Source organism: Ranitomeya variabilis, chromosome 7 (genome assembly GCF_051348905.1).
Source record: "Ranitomeya variabilis isolate aRanVar5 chromosome 7, aRanVar5.hap1, whole genome shotgun sequence".
Lineage (NCBI taxonomy): Eukaryota > Metazoa > Chordata > Amphibia > Anura > Dendrobatidae > Ranitomeya > Ranitomeya variabilis.
In genome coordinates this window covers 17,442,216-17,460,581 of record NC_135238.1, presented here as the reverse complement: position 1 = coordinate 17,460,581, position 18,366 = coordinate 17,442,216, and the positions used below count along the sequence as shown (strand labels likewise).

The following is an 18,366-nucleotide window of genomic DNA, read 5'->3' as shown; positions in this document are numbered from 1 at the left end:
AATTATGCAACACCAAAAAGCGAATACTTTCCTGATGTGCGGGAGCCATGCACATGGTCAGCTGAGTCCAGTACTGGGGTTTATTCTTGGCCAATGGCATAGCATCAATCCCCCTTAAGGGAATAGGAATCTGCAAAGGCTCCAAGAATAAACCACAGCGCCTGGCAAACTCCAAGTCCATCAAATTCAGAGCAGCGCCCGAATCCACAAATGCCATAACAGAGTAGGACGACAATGAGCAAATCAGAGTAACAGATAAGAGAAATTTAGGCTGCACAGTACTAATGGTGACAGACCTAGCGAACCTCTTAGTGCGCTTAGGACAATAAGAGATAGCATGAGAAGAGTCACCACAGTAAAAACACAGCCCATTCTGACGTCTGTGTTCTTGCCGTTCAGCTCTGGTCAAAGTCCTATCACATTGCATAGGCTCAGGCCTTTGCTCAGAGGACACCGCCAAATGGTGCACAACTTTGCGCTCACGCAAACGCCGATCAATCTGAATGGCCAAAGACATTGATTCATTCAGACCAGCAGGCGTGGGGAACCCCACCATAACATCTTTAAGGGCTTCAGAAAGACCCTTTCTGAAAATTGCTGCCAGGGCACACTCATTCCATTGTGTAAGCACAGACCACTTTCTAAACTTCTGGCAATATACTTCTGCTTCATCCTGACCCTGACATAGAGTCAGCAAGATCTTTTCTGCCTGATCCACAGAATTAGGTTCATCGTAAAGCAATCCAAGCGCTAGAAAAAATGCATCTACATTAAGCAATGCAGGATTTCCTGGCTCAAGGGAGAATGCCCAGTCTTGCGGATCACCACGCAACAAAGAAATAACAATCTTTACTTGCTGAATGGGGTCACCAGCAGAGCGGGGTTTCAGAGCAAGAAACAGTCTGCAATTATTTTTGAAATTCAAAAATTTAGATCTGTCCCCAGAAAACAAATCAGGAATTGGAATTCTAGGCTCTAACATCGGATTCTGAACTACATAATCTTGAATACTCTGTACCCTAACAGCGAGTTGATCCACACAAGAGGACAAACCCTGAATATCCATATCTACACCTGAGTCCTGAACCACCCAGAGGTTAAGGGGAAAAGAAAGACAAAACAAGCAGCAAAGAAAAAAAAATTGACTCAGAACTTCTCTTTTCCCTCTTTTGAGATGCATTAACACTTTGTGGGCCAGTTGTACTGTTATGGACCTGGTGGTTAGGAGCACCCGAAATGACCTGATGGTTAAAATGGAAAAACCTGGGACAAGCTCTGAGGAAGTGGTAACTCTACTGACCGCAATCCCTAATCCTATCACACACTAGAAATAGCCGTGGAGCGTACCTAACTCTCCCTAGACGCCTCTTCACAGCCTAAGAGCTAACTACCCCTAAAGATAGAAATAGCAGCCTACCTTGCCTCAGAGAAATTCCCCAAGTAAAGGTAGCCCCCCACAAATATTGACTGTGAGTTAAGAGGAAGTAACAAACACAGGAATGAAACAGATTTTAGCAAAGGAGGCCGAATCTTCTCTAGACAGACAGAGGATAGGAAAGGGAACTATGCGGTCAGTATTAAAAACTACAAAAACCACGCAGAGTGTGCAAAAAGACCTCCACACCGACTCACGGTGTGGAGGTGCATCTCTGCACCCCCAGAGCTTCCAGCTAGCAAGGAAATATCATAATAGCAGGCTGGACTGAAACATAGCATGTACTGAGAAATATATTCAAAAACCAATGAACAGCAAATGAACTAGCGAGGACTTAGCTTCTGCTAGAGTAGACAGGTCATCTGAGAAATCCAAGAGAGATCTGAACCAGTACTGAGACATTGACAGCTGGCATGAACTAACGACCTGGGCAGAATTAAATAGGGAAGCCAGCAGCATCAATAAACGAGGGCAGCTGAGAAAGCCAACCTCAAAGATCAGCAGTTCCACTTAAAGCCACCAGAGGGTGTCCAAGGACAGAACTCACCAAAGTACCATTCACGACCACAGGAGGGAGCCCGAGAACGGAATTCACAACAATTATGCATAACTTTGTCAAAATGGGAAGTGATAGCCCCCATTGCGGTTCCATGCATACTGAATGAACCTCTATGATTATACTCTATGTACGATAAATATGAAAATGTATTTTATTCATTAATTTTCAGGTTAAGGTTTTAAGGTTACATATCCTATATGAAACACATACAAATGTACAATGTTAGCAAATAAGTGTGCAGAGTAAGACTTCATTGTGGTTTCCTGTGTATGACACCCCAAATTATTTTGATTTAGACATTATAAAAAAAATCAGACAGAAGAACAAAAAAATGTTAAAAATAGTATTAATTTAATTCTGAAACCTAGAATTATTGCCCTTTCATGCAGTTTTGACATATTAGAGTGCACAGTAAACTCCTTCGGTGGTGCTGAATTAAACAGCTTTCAATAAGTACTTTCCATCTGAATTAACAATGAAAATATATCTTACTGGTTACTTTTCATCAAGTCTGTTGAATCTAAAAAATTTAATATATCAATAATAACAGATACTGCTGACAAATAAGGGTGCAACCTAAGCCCCCATAGCGGTTCCAAGTGAATAGAAGATTATTCAGTCTGAAATACCCAATATAAATATAAATATTAGTGCTTAATGAATATAAATACAGAGGCAACATAAACTCCTGTTACTGATGCATATAGATGGAATAAAGTTTCCCTCACAAATTCTGCTTCATTCAACATAATGATTAAGTCTAGAGTGCTGGAACGCTATTTCAGTTACAGAAATTTCTTAATGAAATCTCCTACTCTATGCACATTACCACCTCTTTCTATATTACATGCTCTAGTATAAGAACACATTTCTACAACTACGTCCAATGCAAGTCTGGGATCCAACTACCATAACTGTGACTATATCAGTTAGGTCTGTTAAAATACTAGGCACTGCTGTAACTGAGATTGGAAGCCAGGTAGGAATATAATTTTGAAAAAAAAAATGCATGTAGGGGAACATCATTTGTGGCAGAAGAGCAATGAAAGAAGAGCAGTTAATTTAAATATAGGCTAATTTTATGGAACAGCAATGGGAGCATATTCTACCTCCATATTTTCCATTTCTAATTATATTATAAAACTAAAGTGCCTAAGCAACATATGACTTTACTTTATGAATTCATATAGTAAGGTATTATATTAAGAACTTTTAGCATTTAGGTTTTAGTATATAAATAATAACATCATTCATGATTGCAAACATGGGATAGAATATGGTCCCATCGCTGTTCCCTAAAATTAGCATATATCTAAATTAACTATATTGATTATATATCAATATATCTGAGTGCGCTTTTTATCAAATTGTGCATTCAGATTCCTGTCCTGCAAAAGAAATGCATAAGTGGGATCATCCATATTTTAGTTCATAACATACATCAGTGTTAGCTATAATCAGTTGCAGTTAATCTGTCCTGGATGTCAATTGTAACTTCAGACGTGTGTCTGACAGCTCGGTACTTAATGATGTCAGCAAGCTGCTCTAAGTAGCTATTAATAAGCTCCAACACCCAGCATGCAGCTCAATTACCGCTACTTGTGTGTATACAAATAATCTCTAGGAGGAAGTCATCTCCTTCCAGCAAGGTAAGATTCATCTCATTACTACAACTGTAGAAAGGATTTGTGAACTTGTGATAGATCCCTAATATACACCAATCAGCCAGAACAATTAAACCATAGGTGAAGAAAATAACATTATATTGTGATAAAGGCACTCCTCAAGGGAAAGAAAGGGATATATTGGGCAGCAAGTGAAAAGTTGATGTGTCGGAAGCAGGAAAAACTAACAAGCAAGAAGATTTGAGCGACTGTGACAAGGGCCAAATTCAGAGCATCTTCAGAACGGCAGGTCTTGTGTACATGTATAAGTCTTAAAAGTTCAGTTCATGCCAAGCCAATGATATTTTAGACCAAATTTACTAAATTTTGCAAATTTGTATGGTGATTTAAACATAGTATAATTAAAAAAATAAAGAGAAAGCTAAAATGTTTATCTTATAGAACCTTTTAGAATAGTTGTTGGTAACACATTTGGAGACATTGTAATGAATAACTAATTAAATTTGCCGATTTCAGAGAACTGTTGAATATCCTTCGTCATGTAAACGATACGATAGTCCTCATGTTTTTACGTTCTGACTGTTTTTATACATTATAATCTTTTTTTCACAAGCTAAATTAACAATTTTTTTTTACCCTTTATTCTCTCATGATTAATGGGAAGCAAACGATTTTTGTAAGAACCGGAAACTAAAATGCATCCGAACATACTGTGTATTAATATTGCTAATGTACTGATATAGTGTAACAATATACCAAATAGAGACCAGAATCTACTTGTTTCCTATCTATAATAAAACTAGAAACATATGTAGTCTATAAAAATTTTGCTCCAATTTTTAACATAAATGTTCATTTTATTGCTTTTGAAAAATTCTTTAACGTCAATTTTTCCCAAATTATGTTCTCATCTTGTACAAATTTTGTAGAATATATATGTCAAATGTCATAGTTTTAAAGGTTTGCTGGATTTCTCCGACACCAGGGGAATCTAACCTGTGGCTCCATAGCCTTCGCAAAACTTCTATGACATCTATTACACCAAGGACCATGCAAAACACTACTCTCTTCTAGTATCATAAAAAAATATTAAATTAGACACCCAACAGTCCACAAATTGGTGACTGGCAGCTCTATAGTTATTTGAGCACATAAGGTAATGTTTGAGGAGCATCAGATAGCATTGAAAAGTGTATCTGGACACGAGTGATGGATGCCGTAGAGGAAGACTCTCAAAGGAGGTCGCAGATCCATAACCCTGAGTGGAGGGTCATGTAAATGCCTCCATACGATTATGTTTTATGGAAGGGAGCATCTTATTTGGAAAATCTTACCATACTCATATTACCTAAAAGGAAAATATGGCCGTATGTCATTCCAGGCCTATGCGACAACTCAGGCTTAAGTTGAACAGATCTGATGGGATGAGCCCTTTAAATCGTTAATACTCTTTAGCTGCTCTCTTGTACTTGGCACTAATGATGGTTTCCACAATGGGGACGTCAGAGTTTATCATCTATGTAATCTTATATTTGTAGGTATGACCGGGACACCATACATGTACATTTTGTATGGACGTGGCCCTAATAGAGAGTTGTCCAATTTGGGTAACTACTTAGTAGAGAACTATGCCAAGGTCGTGTTCTCCTGCCGTCTGCACAGACTCCCAGCTATTACATCCATATAGAGGTTGTCTCCGGGTCATACAGAGCCGTGTACTTCCTTACGCAGCTGTGATAAAAGTGGATTATTCCAGAAGAGTGCAACTGTGCATTTACAGAATTGCTGGGAGCGTAATCTGATTACATGTGTGCATATACTCAGAGCGTCTATGAAGCCTCCCAAATGTCCAGAAGAGGATCAGAAAACGTGGGACAAAGCAAACATGATGCTATGATGAAAATAAAGGATTTATCTAGCTGTGGCTATTTTCCTGGTCACCATGCTGCTGATGTCGTAATAGCTCCATACCGGCAGTGGCGTGGTGCATTAGTCGCGGGGGCGGTTACACAGGGTGGTAAGTCTATGGAGGAAAAATGTCACCCCCATGCCTCCTACTGTCAAATGATCTGTCCTGGCAAGTGCCGTCCTGGAGCTGTGTATGAAGACTGCGGCAACTGAGAAGACAAACTAAAGAGCTATCAAAGACAGTATTGAATCATGTGCACAGCGTGATTAAAGGCGGTCTTCATCCATTCATTACTAATCCTGATGTTACATACTGTATGTATAGTTTTTTTTTTTTAACCCTGACAAGGGTTAGTGTTAGGTTTAGACTTAAGGCTAAGGATAGGACTGAGTATAGGACTAGGGTTAGGATTACAACTAGGGTTAGGGCTAGGACTAGGGTTAAAGATAGGACCGGGTATTGAGCTAGGGTTAGGATTAGGACTAGGGTTAGGACTAGGGCTAGGTTTAGACTTAGGGCTACGGATAGGACTGGGTAAAGGGTTAGGATTAGGACAAGGGTTAGGGCTAGGACTAGGTTTAGACTTATGGGATTGGGTATAGGGTTAGAGCTAGGACGAGGGTAAGGTTTAGACTTTTGACTAAGGAAAGGATTGGGTATAGGGCTAAGGTTAGATCTATGACTAGGGTTAGGGTTAAGGCTACCACCAGTGTTAGGGATTGGACCAGGGTTGGTGCTAAATTTGAGTGTAGTACTAAGGTTAGAGTTAGAATTAGGGTTAGGATTAAGGCTAGATCTAGGGATTGGTCTAGGTTTAGGGTTAGGGCTAAATTTAAGACTAAGGACATATATGTAATAAAATAGGTGCATAAAAATGTAAATAATGTAATATAGTTGTATAAAAAAGTCAAAATTAAGCAACAAAAATATATAAAATTGGATACATGTTATGTCAGGTTTCAGAAAAAAAAAACAAAACAAAGCAGAATTTTTTTTTTAGGTGAAAGAGCAACACCAGAATTTTCTTATGATACAATAGATATGCTTGAGGGCAGATGGGTTCAATACTGGAGGAAGGGGCTTAGGTAGTGCTAACGGCCTACAGGTTAGGGGTCACAAAATAGTTGCAGGTGTTGTGACCCACAGTAAACACATAGTACAACCATGCAGTGCCTATATAACATTGCCAGAGAAAAAAACATTTTTAATGTAAAACATAAAATAGCCATACACTATCCATATACCAATGTTTTAATAAAACCAGCCAGTACCACACAGTCCGTAACAACGGCCTAAAACAGTGTTTACTATGGGTAGTGGGGTCTCCATAATGTTTAGTACAGAGGGGTATTTGACCTTTGCCCAAGCTATAATCCATCCCTAGAAATGGGTGCATGTGTCCACTGATAAGTATGCATTTTCTGATCATATTTTTGAGAAAAAAGATAACATACTATGACTGAAGGAGTTGTATTTCTCTTTCGTAGATGCAGCTGGATGACGATTCCGAAGGAGGGAGATTTAAGAAACATGAGCCCTTCAAGAGGAAACATCGATAAGTATCTACCAATTCCAGGTCATCATTGCACTGCTCAGTAGTTTTGCCTGTAAACCCAATGTGCCTACATTTAGACTGCGCTCCGAAGGCAAGCTAGATGGCAATGTTGACACTTGGACCAGTGGTGGGAAGTGAAGGCTAATAAGGGTACCGTCACACAGTACCATTTTGATCGCTACGACGATACGATTCGTGACGTTCTAGCGATATCGTTACGATATCGCAGTGTCTGACACGCAGCAGCGATCAGGGATCCTGCTGAGAATCGTACGTCGTAGCAGATCGTATGGAACTTTCTTTCGTCGCTTGATCACCCGCTGACATCGCTGGATCGTTGTGTGTGACAGCGATCCAGCGATGTGTTCGCTTGTAACCAGGGTAAACATCGGGTAACTAAGCGCAGGGCCGCGCTTAGTAACCCGATGTTTACCGTGGTTACCAGCGTAAACGTAAAAAAAACAAACAGTACATACTTACATTACGGTGTCTGTCCCCGGCGTCTCAGCTTCTCTGCACTGTGTGAGCGCCGGCCAGCCGGAAAGCGAGCACAGCGGTGACGTCTGACGTCACCGCTGTGCTTTCCGGCTATGGCGCTTACACAGTGCAGAGAAGCTGAGACGCCGGGGACAGACACCGGAATGTAAGTATGTACTGTTTGTTTTTTTTACGTTTACGCTGGTAACCAGGGTAAACATCGGGTTACTAAGCGCGGCCCTGCGCTTAGTTACCCGATGTTTACCCTGGTTACCGGGGACTTCGGCATCGCTCCAGCGCCGTGATTGCAACGTGTGACCGCAGTCTACGACGCTGGAGCGATAATCATATGATCGCTGCGACGTCACGGATCGTGCCGTCGTAGCGATTAAAATGGTACTGTGTGACGGTACCCTTAGGTCTTGTAAAACAAATTATGAGAACATCATGTATTGGATTTTAGACCATAATATTTATAGAGAGTTTTTTCCCTTTACAGGATTAAAACATCTGCACCAGTAATAGCAACAGAACCTGCAAAATCGCAGACCCAGGCCTCCATAAAAGCCACAGAAGCCAATGACCACGGACCTCAGGAAAAAAGAAGGGAGTCTGCAGACAAAAAAATCATTCAACATGGACCTAAAGTAGAAGAGCCAAAAAAGGACAATGAGGATGTGAGTGCCGAGCAGAAGGTAGAAGAGGTGAATGAAGGTGGAAGAGAGAATGATCTGGAAGAAGATGCAGCTGAAGAAGAGGACGAACCCGAAATACCAGATGGAGCTGCGCCAACTGAGACAAAAACATTGGCTCCACTAGCAAATAATCCAGTGCCTCCAGCAAAATTAGGATCAACACCGAGAAGAGCTCCAAAATTTAAACAAAGGGGGACAAGAAACTTTAAAAGCAAACCACCAAGAAAGGGAGTTCTAGGGTAAGACCATAGAGTGTGAGTTACTGAAAAAATATTGTCTCCCCAACTATTAAATTATTACTCTATTTTAAATTACAAGCTATAGCACAATACTGCCCCATATTTACAAGAATATAACTACTATAACACTGCCCCTATGTACAAGAATATAACTACTATAATACTGCTCCTATGTACAAGAATATAACTACTATAATACTGTCCCCTATGTACAAGAATATAACTACTATAATACTGCCCCTATGTACAAGAATATAACTACTATAATACTGCTCCTATGTACAAGAATATAACTACTATAATACTGCTCCTATGTACAAGAATATAACTACTATAATACTGCCCCTATGTACAAGAATATAACTACTATAATACTGCCCCTATGTACAAGAATATAACTGCTATAATACTGCTCCTATGTACAAGAATATAACTGCTATAATACTGCCCCCTATGTACAAGAATATAACTACTATAATACTGCCCCTATGTACAAGAATATAACTACTATAGTACTGCTCCTATGTACAAGAATATAACTACTATAATACTGCTCCTATGTACAAGAATATAACTACTATAATACTGCTCCTATGTACAAGAATATAACTACTATAATACTGCCCCTATGTACAAGAATATAACTACTATAATACTGCCCCTATGTACAAGAATATAACTGCTATAATACTGCTCCTATGTACAAGAATATAACTGCTATAATACTGCTCCTATGTACAAGAATATAACTACTATAATACTGCTCCTATGTACAAGAATAAAACTACTATAATACTGCTCCTATGTACAAGAATATAACTACTATAATACTGCTCCTATGTACAAGAATATAACTACTATAATACTGCCCCTATGTACAAGAATATAACTACTATAATACTGCCCCTATGTACAAGAATATAACTACTATAATACTGTCCCCTATGTACAAGAATATAACTACTATAATACTGCCCCTATGTACAAGAATATAACTACTATAATACTGCCCCTATGTACAAGAATATAACTGCTATAATACTGCTCCTATGTACAAGAATATAACTGCTATAATACTGCTCCCTATGTACAAGAATATAACTACTATAATACTGCTCCTATGTACAAGAATAAAACTACTATAATACTGCTCCTATGTACAAGAATATAACTACTATAATACTGCTCCTATGTACAAGAATATAACTACTATAATACTGCCCCTATGTACAAGAATATAACTACTATAATACTGCTCCTATGTACAAGAATAAAACTACTATAATACTGCTCCTATGTACAAGAATATAACTACTATAATACTGCTCCTATGTACAAGAATATAACTACTATAATACTGCCCCTATGTACAAGAATATAACTACTATAATACTGCCCCTATGTACAAGAATATAACTACTATAATACTGTCCCCTATGTACAAGAATATAACTACTATAATACTGCCCCTATGTACAAGAATATAACTACTATAATACTGCCCCTATGTACAAGAATATAACTACTATAATACTGTCCCCTATGTACAAGAATATAACTACTATAATACTGCCCCTATGTACAAGAATATAACTACTATAATACTGCCCCTATGTACAAGAATATAACAACTATAATACTCCTCCTATGTACAAGAATATAACTGCTATAATACTGCTCCTATGTACAAGAATATAACTACTATAATACTGCCCCTATGTACAAGAATATAACTACTATAATACTGCCCCCTATGTACAAGAATATAACAACTATAATACTCCTCCTATGTACAAGAATATAACTGCTATAATACTGCTCCTATGTACAAGAATATAACTACTATAATACTGCCCCTATGTACAAGAATATAACTACTATAATACTGCCCCCTATGTACAAGAATATAACTACTATAATACTGCTCCTATGTGCAAGAATATAACTACTATAATACTGCTCCTATGTACAAGAATATAACTACTATAATACTGTCCCCTATGTACAAGAATATAACTACTATAATACTGCCACCATGTACAAGAATATAACTACTATAATACTCCTCCTATGTACAAGAATATAACTACTATAATACTGCCCCCTATGTACAAGAATATAACTACTATAATACTCCTCCTATGTACAAGAATATAACTACTATAATACTGTCCCCTATGTACAAGAATATAACTACTATAATACTCCTCCTATGTACAAGAATATAACTACTATAATACTGCCCCCTATGTATAAGAATATAATACTCCTATGTACAAGAATATAACTACTATAATACTGCTCCTATGTACAAGAATATAACTACTATAATACTGCCCCTATGTACAAGAATATAACTACTATAATACTCCTCCTATGTACAAGAATATAACTACTATAATACTCCTCCTATGTACAAGAATATAACTACTATAATACTGCTCCCTATGTACAAGAATATAACTACTATAATACTGCCCCTATGTACAAGAATATAACTACTATAATACTGCCCCTATGTACAAGAATATAACTACTATAATACTCCTCCTATGTACAAGAATATAACTACTATAATACTGCTCCTATGTGCAAGAATATAACTACTATAATACTGCCGCTATGTACAAGAATATAGCTACTATAATACTGCTCCTATGTACAAGAATATAACTACTATAATACTGCTCCTATGTACAAGAATATAACTACTATAATACTGTCCCCTATGTACAAGAATATAACTACTATAATACTGCCCCTATGTACAAGAATATAACTGCTATAATACTGCTCCTATGTACAAGAATATAACTACTATAATACTGCTCCTATATATAAGAATATAACTACTATAATACTGCCCCCTATGTACAAGAATATAGCTACTATAATACTGCTCCTATGTACAAGAATATAACTACTATAATACTGCTCCTATGTACAGGAATATAACTACTATAATACTGTCCCCTATGTACAAGAATATAACTACTATAATACTGCCCCTATGTACAAGAATATAACTACTATAATCCTGCTCCTATGTACAAGAATATAACTACTATAATACTGCTCCTATGTACAAGAATATAACTACTATAATACTGCCCCTATGTACAAGAATATAACTACTATAATACTGCCCCTATGTACAAGAATATAACTACTATAATACTGCTCCTATGTACAAGAATATAACTACTATAATACTGCCCCTATGTACAAGAATATAACTACTATAATACTGCCCCCTATGTACAAGAATATAACTACTATAATACTGCTCCTATGTACAAGAATATAACTACTATAATACTGCTCCTATGTACAAGAATATAACTACTATAATACTGCCCCCTATGTACAAGAATATAACTACTATAATACTGCTCCTATGTACAAGAATATAACTACTATAATACTGCTCCTATGTACAAGAATATAACTACTATAATACTGTCCCCTATGTACAAGAATATAACTACTATAATACTGCCACCATGTTTAAGAATATACAGTACTGTAATTACTATAATACTGTCTCCTTAGTACGTGAAGCTTCTCTACATTTCTCATTATTTTCTATATATTTTACTCAATTCATTTTTCTTGTTTTGGCTTCAGGTTTGGAGATGAAATTCCTGGCATGGATGGACTTGGCACAGGTAACAGCTACTATATACATTATTATTTATTTATATAGCACCGTTGGTTCCATGGTGATGTACATGAGAAGGGGTTACATACAAATTACAGATATCACTTACAGAAACTAACAATGACAGACTGATACAGAGGGAAGAGGACCCTGCCCTTGCGGACTTACATTGTACAGGATTATGGGGAAGGAGACAATAGGTTGAGGGTTGCAGCAGCTCCGGTGGTGGTGAGGCGGTAGCTCCGGTAGTGATGAGGAGGCAGCGGGGTCAGTGCAGGCTGTAGGCTTTCCTGAAGAGGTTGGTTTTCAGGTTCCGTCTGAAGGATCCGAATGTGGTTGATAGTTGGACGTGTTGGGGCAAACAATTCCAGAGGATGGGGGATATTCGGGAGAAGTCTTGGAGGCGGTTGGATGAGGAGCAAATAAGTGTGGAGGAGAGGAGGTCTTGGGAGGACGGGAGATTACGTGATACATATATTTATCCTTTTCTCTACGCAAGGTTCATACACAAACTACCTAGATATAATGGTCATCACTGCTAAAGATCGATCCTGTGAAATACGGTAGTTGACAATTTTTTTTTTCTTTTTGCTTTATTTTAGCATATACTTTACAATGAATGAAAAAGTCACAAAATATCACCTTGCAGTGCAGGTTTCCAGTAGCGGTAATTGATTTCCATTTTGCTGACAAAATGTACAATCTTTAAGAGGATTTTTTTTTTTATAAAAAATAATCTCCTTATTCCTCCCCTGGATCTCTCTGCTGACAGGAAAGTGAGGATTAGGGACAACAGGAGGATGACAAGGAGAAAATAATCCTCATTTACTTAACTAATATAATTAAATGTGCCTTAACCCATTACTGCACAGGATTAAGCCTGGCTCAATTTTTTTTTTTTTCATTTTGCTTTATAAGAGACATAACTTTCGTTGTAAATTTCACGCATTCATCAACTTTCAATTTTGCATTTGAAGTGCACACTTTACATAATTTTATTTTTTCCTAAAGAATTGCATTTGTAAAAACAAAAATGAATATGTGTTTGTTGTTGTCGTTATTTACGAAAATTGACAAAACTAATAAAATATAAAAATATTTATCCCTTAAAGAGAATATTGAAATGAAAAAAAAAAAAAAAAATCCTAAATTTTTATTCTTAATCTGCTACATTTTCTGCAGAAATTGCAAGAAAAAAAAAAAAAAAAGGTGAAACAATGAAAACCATGGCTTGGTATGGAAAAAACAAGCTCAGCCATGCGTAGATAAAAAAAAAAGTTACAGGTTTCAGAAAACGTGACATAAACCAATTTTATTTTTTCAAAGATCTGATTTATTTTTTTTTTTTAAACACTAGAAGTATAAAAAGTTTGGAACTGGCCTAGAGAATCACGATACCACACCCTGAACAATAAAAACAAAACATAAATAAATAAGGCAGAATTGCATTTCTTTTCTACCATTTCACTGTTCATTAAGTGTTTTTTTTTTTTCCAATAAATTACATGGTACAATCACTGATGTCATTTAAGACTACAACTTGTTAAAAAAAATAAGATTAAATGTTGAAGAAAAAAAAAAAATCTAATAAATCACTTGTCTAAAAAGAGTTAAAGGTGTTCATTTTTTTTTTTTTTTAAATGTTAGTGCTAACATAAAAACATATCAAAGGCACTGGAAACAAAATGGGTTGAACTGCGCTGCCGTCGAAGGATGATGAAAAGAGAGGAATCAATTTCTGCAATTTATTGGACAACGCGTTTCGAAGTTTCAAACATCTTCATCAGGAGATAACAAATGTAATTATCATAGTTTTGTCCTGATGAAGACGTTTGAAACTTCGAAACGCATTGACTGCTAAATCTCAGAAATTAATTCCGGTCTTTTCATGATCCTTCGACGGTAGCGCAGTTTAATCCATTTTTTCCAGTGCCTTGTATTCTTTCTTCGTGGGTCTGCAGCAGCCCACGTCTCTTTCAGTAGTTGTGTGCACACAATCCCATCAGGTGAACATGATCGTGCATATTCTTTTCCAAAACATCCATCTAGATAAGATCCTATTGCGCTTTTTGTCTCTTCCAGTTTTTTTCTCCTAACATAAAAACATACTCGCCTACCTAGATGAAATATGAAAAAAACCTATAATCTACTGCTTGTACTGTGTATAAGCAATGATATAATTCCGCCACCTAGTGCCCATGAGATATAACCGCTACGCGCTTTTTTTTTTCTCTTTTAGATATTACGGTGATCTGCCCATGGGAGGCGTTCAGTCACTTGGAGCTGCATGAGCTGGCGCAGTTTGGTATCATCTGAAGACCTTCAAACTAGAAGAGATGTCATGGAAAGTGCAACCGTCCAACAAAATACTTCGGACGGCCATCATTTAAGATTTACAGAAAACCAGGGATTTTAAAAACATAGGAAAACTTTTGAGGAACTATCCAATAGGCAACAATTGGAGTCTATGAGACATCAGTTCCTGGATCCCCGTATTTAGTAATGGGAGCCATATTGTGAGCAAAACAAACAAAAAGTACTAGAAATGAAAAGTTTTGTTATAACTGATAATCCCGTGACACCGATTTTTAAATGTTATCCACGTGCGCCTCCACCAGTGTATATGTGTGCACAGCTGACTGCTCGTTAAAGTGGAGAATGTATTGTGAGGATAATGCCGCCATCTAGTGCACATAAAGTAAAACTGCTACATGTTTCTCTTTCAGTGGACTTAGATTAATCACTATTAAAGCCAATACAAAGATGGCGGTACACCCAGTTAGGCTCGGAGATCCTTCTACTCATCATAAATAATTAGCAATGTTAACGCCTAATACAACCCGCACCCCATCTCCGGAGTTCTGGGGCGTACATGTAACTGACACCTGCATACACAATAAATCTGTAATTTTTTTTTTTTAAAGGATTATTTCTTATTTTTCTATAGTCTGTGACTGTCAGGAACAAACACTACAAAAAAATGACTAGGCCTCATGTACAGAGAACGCCTCACAGCAAATACAACCTTGTTTACATTTTAAGGACCAATCAAAATTCAACTTTCATTTTCTAAGCTGCCCTGGAGATATGTCAGGTGACCTCTGATTGGTTGCTATTGCTAAAACCCGGCTTACCTTTCCTGTGAAGCACTTTCCATGCCTGAAGCCCTATGTTTTTAATCCTATAGAGTGTAAATTTCCTTTATTTAATCCAGTAGATCAGAAATTTGGGCAAAAATAAATTTTAAAACGAAAAAAAAAAATCAAAAGATTTGTCCGATTCATTTGTGTATTCTATCAGACTGGTTTTTTTTCCAGCAGGACGATGCGCCATGCCACACAGCTAGGTCAATCAGGGTGTGGATGAAGGACCATCACATCAAATCCCTGTCATGGCCGCCCAATCTCCAGACCTGAACCCTCTGGAATGTAATCTAGAGGATGATGAATAGTCACAAGCCATCAAACAAAGAAGAACGGCTGACATTATTGTACCAGGAGCGGCATAAGGTCCCCCAGGAGCCGTGTAAGAGACTGGTGGAAAGCTGCCAAGACGCCTGAAAGCCGTGAATAAAAATCATGGTTATTCCACAAAATATTGATTTCGGAACTCTTCCCGAGTTAAAACATTAGTATTGTTGTTTCTAAACGATTATGAACTTTTTTTTGCATTATTTGATGCGTTTTTTGTTATTTTGACCATTTCTCATTTTCATAAAATAAATACACAATTTATTGCTTGGAACTTCGGAGACATGTTGTCAGTAGTTTATAGAATAATAGAACAATTTACATTTTACTCACAAATATACCTATAAAGAGAAAAATCAGACAAACCGAACAATTTGCAGTGGTCTCTTCATTTTTCTTAATTTTTGCCAGAGCTGTACATCTGTCTAAAATGTTTCAGGTCTCAGAAAATTTTTATTTTTTTTTTAAATAAAATTTGGTATCGCCATAATTGTACCGACCCAGAGAATCATGTCACCAGGTCATTTTTACCAAAGAATTATCATAAATTGGAAAAAAAAAAACAAAACAAAAACACAGCAAAATTGTTTTTTTCAATCACTTCACTGCATTGTGAATTATTTTTCAGTTTTTATGGTAAAATGACCAAAAATTAAAATGGCTGCATTGGGAAGGGGTTAATGGGGGCGCTACAACATTTGGGGCTGTGGGAAGCATTTATGGGGGGCTTTTACCACAAGATGTCACTCAGCCGCCCACCAGACAGGGAAACACCTCACAGCACAGGTATAACAGATGATATTAGTTGTGTTTTCACATTTCAAGGCAGATTACATGAATAAAGACCAAAAACGGTGACATTTACCTCAGAAACCATTAATATCACCACAAGGAGAGAACCACCTGTGTCATCATTCACCTCAGGAGCATTTCCCGCCTAGAAATAGTGCAGAATCTGAGGAAAGTTGGCAGGTTCCGCAATGATTGCTGGGAGTTGTAGTTTAATAATCACTTCTGCGCATTAGATAACAGCAGACGTGAACTACAATACCCAGAAACCCATGCGCCACAAATGGATTCTGGGAACTGTAGTCCAGAGAATGCAGTAACAAACGCTTGACACGGACAGTTACACTACAAATCCCAGAAATCATTGCGCGATCAATTCTAGGCGTGAAATAGAGGTTGTTGATGAGGAGAGCTTTCTTACATGAGAGGAGGGTGGAGCGCATAATATGAGTGACTGCTGGGGCTTGTAGTTCCCCTGTAGCTAAGGAGCCATTCTCCTCAGATTATAGAGACGATGTTAGTCAGCTTTCAGCATCATGAATGTATAAATGTCACCATTATTAACCCCTTCACGACCTCCGCCGTACTAGTACGGCGGAGGTCACATCCCTTCCTTTTATGCGGGCTCCGGCAGTGAGCCAACATCTATCCGGGGGACATGTCAGCTGTTTTGAACAGCTGACATGTGCCCCCAAAAGCCGCGGGTGGAATCGCGATCCACCCGCAGATATTAACTAGTTAAATGCAACTGTCAAACTGACAGCAGCATTTAATCGGCGCTTCCAGCCATCGGGCCGGAAATATGCACACTGGTGACCACGTGATCATGGGTCACCGGTGGGTTGGCATGACAACCGGGGGTCTCCTTGAGACCTCTATGGTTGTTGATGCCGGATTGCTATGAGCGCTACCCAGTAGTCGGCGCTCATTGCAAGTCAGTAATTCTGCTACATAGAGGCGATCTGACCATCGCCTCTATGTAGCAGAGCCGATCAAGTTGTGGCAGCTTCTAGTCTCCCATGGAGGCTATTGAAGCATGCCAAAGTTTAAAAAAAAAAAAGTTTTTAAAAATATTAATAAAAAGAATATAAAAGTTCAAATCACCCCCCCTTTCAAAATAAAACAAAAAGAAGATCAAACCTACACATATTTGGTATCGCCGAGTTCAGAATCGCCCGATCAATAAAGAAAAAGGATTAACTTGATCGCTAAATGGCGTAGCGAGAAAAAAAGTAAAAATGGCAGAATTAACTTTTTTTGGTCGCTGCGACATTTAATTAAAATGCAATAACGGGCGAACAAAAGATCGTATCTGCACCAAAAATTTCAGCTCGGCAGGCAAAAAATAAGCTCTCACTCGACCCCAGATCACGAAAAATGGAGACGCTACGGGCATCGGAAAATGGCACAATTTTTTCTTTTAACAAACTTTGGATTTTTTTTCACCACAGTTAAAAAAGAACCTAGACATGTTTGGTGTCTCTGAACTCATAATGACCTGGAGAATCATAATGGCAGCTCAGTTTTAGCATTTGGTGAACTTGGTAAAAAAAAAAAATCTAAAAAAAACTTTGTGGAACTGCACTTTTGTTGCAATTTCATCGCACTTGGAATTTTCCTCCCATTTTTGAGTACACGATATGGTAAAACCAATGGTGTTGTTCAAAAGTACAACTCGTCCTGCAAAAAACAAGCCCTCAAATGGCCACATAGATGCAGAAAAAAAATAAGTTATGGCTCTGGGAAGAAGGGGAGCAAAAACAGAAATGCAAAAGCAAAACAGGGCAGGGTCTTGAAGGGGTTAAGCACATTCGCTGTCGAAAGCGCCATCACATTTCTCTGACATGTTGCGTTTTTCTCTTCTCTTGATATTTCTCCATCTTTCGTTAACCCCGCTGTAGCTATGGAGCGAGCGTGGCTTCATACACACAGTATGTACGTACGTATATATA

The 18,366-nt window shown here is 37.8% G+C and overlaps 1 protein-coding gene across 1 annotated transcript; it reads left to right on the top strand.

Annotated features, from left to right (window-relative positions):
- The first annotated feature begins 4,828 nt into the window (after window positions 1-4,828).
- LOC143785073 (uncharacterized) lies at window positions 4,829-14,491 on the top strand. The gene is made up of 5 exons (XM_077273745.1): window positions 4,829-4,893; window positions 7,016-7,087; window positions 8,060-8,494; window positions 12,122-12,162; window positions 14,395-14,491. The coding sequence occupies exons 1-5, from the start codon at window positions 4,829-4,831 to the stop codon at window positions 14,469-14,471; spliced, it is 690 nt and encodes a 229-aa protein (XP_077129860.1). The 3' UTR covers window positions 14,472-14,491.
- The last annotated feature ends 3,875 nt before the right edge of the window (window positions 14,492-18,366 follow it).

What these genes read in the sequence shown, in the direction of transcription:
- LOC143785073 (XM_077273745.1), top strand. Translation starts at nt 4,829, where the DNA reads ATGGATGCCGTAGAGGAAGACTCTCAAAGGAGGTCGCAGATCCATAAC. An exon ending in CCAAGAAAGGGAGTTCTAGG is followed by an intron (nt 8,495 to 12,121) that starts GTAAGACCATAG and finishes TTTTGGCTTCAG; the next exon opens with GTTTGGAGATGAAATTCCTG. An exon ending in CATGGATGGACTTGGCACAG is followed by an intron (nt 12,163 to 14,394) that starts GTAACAGCTACT and finishes TTTCTCTTTTAG; the next exon opens with ATATTACGGTGATCTGCCCA.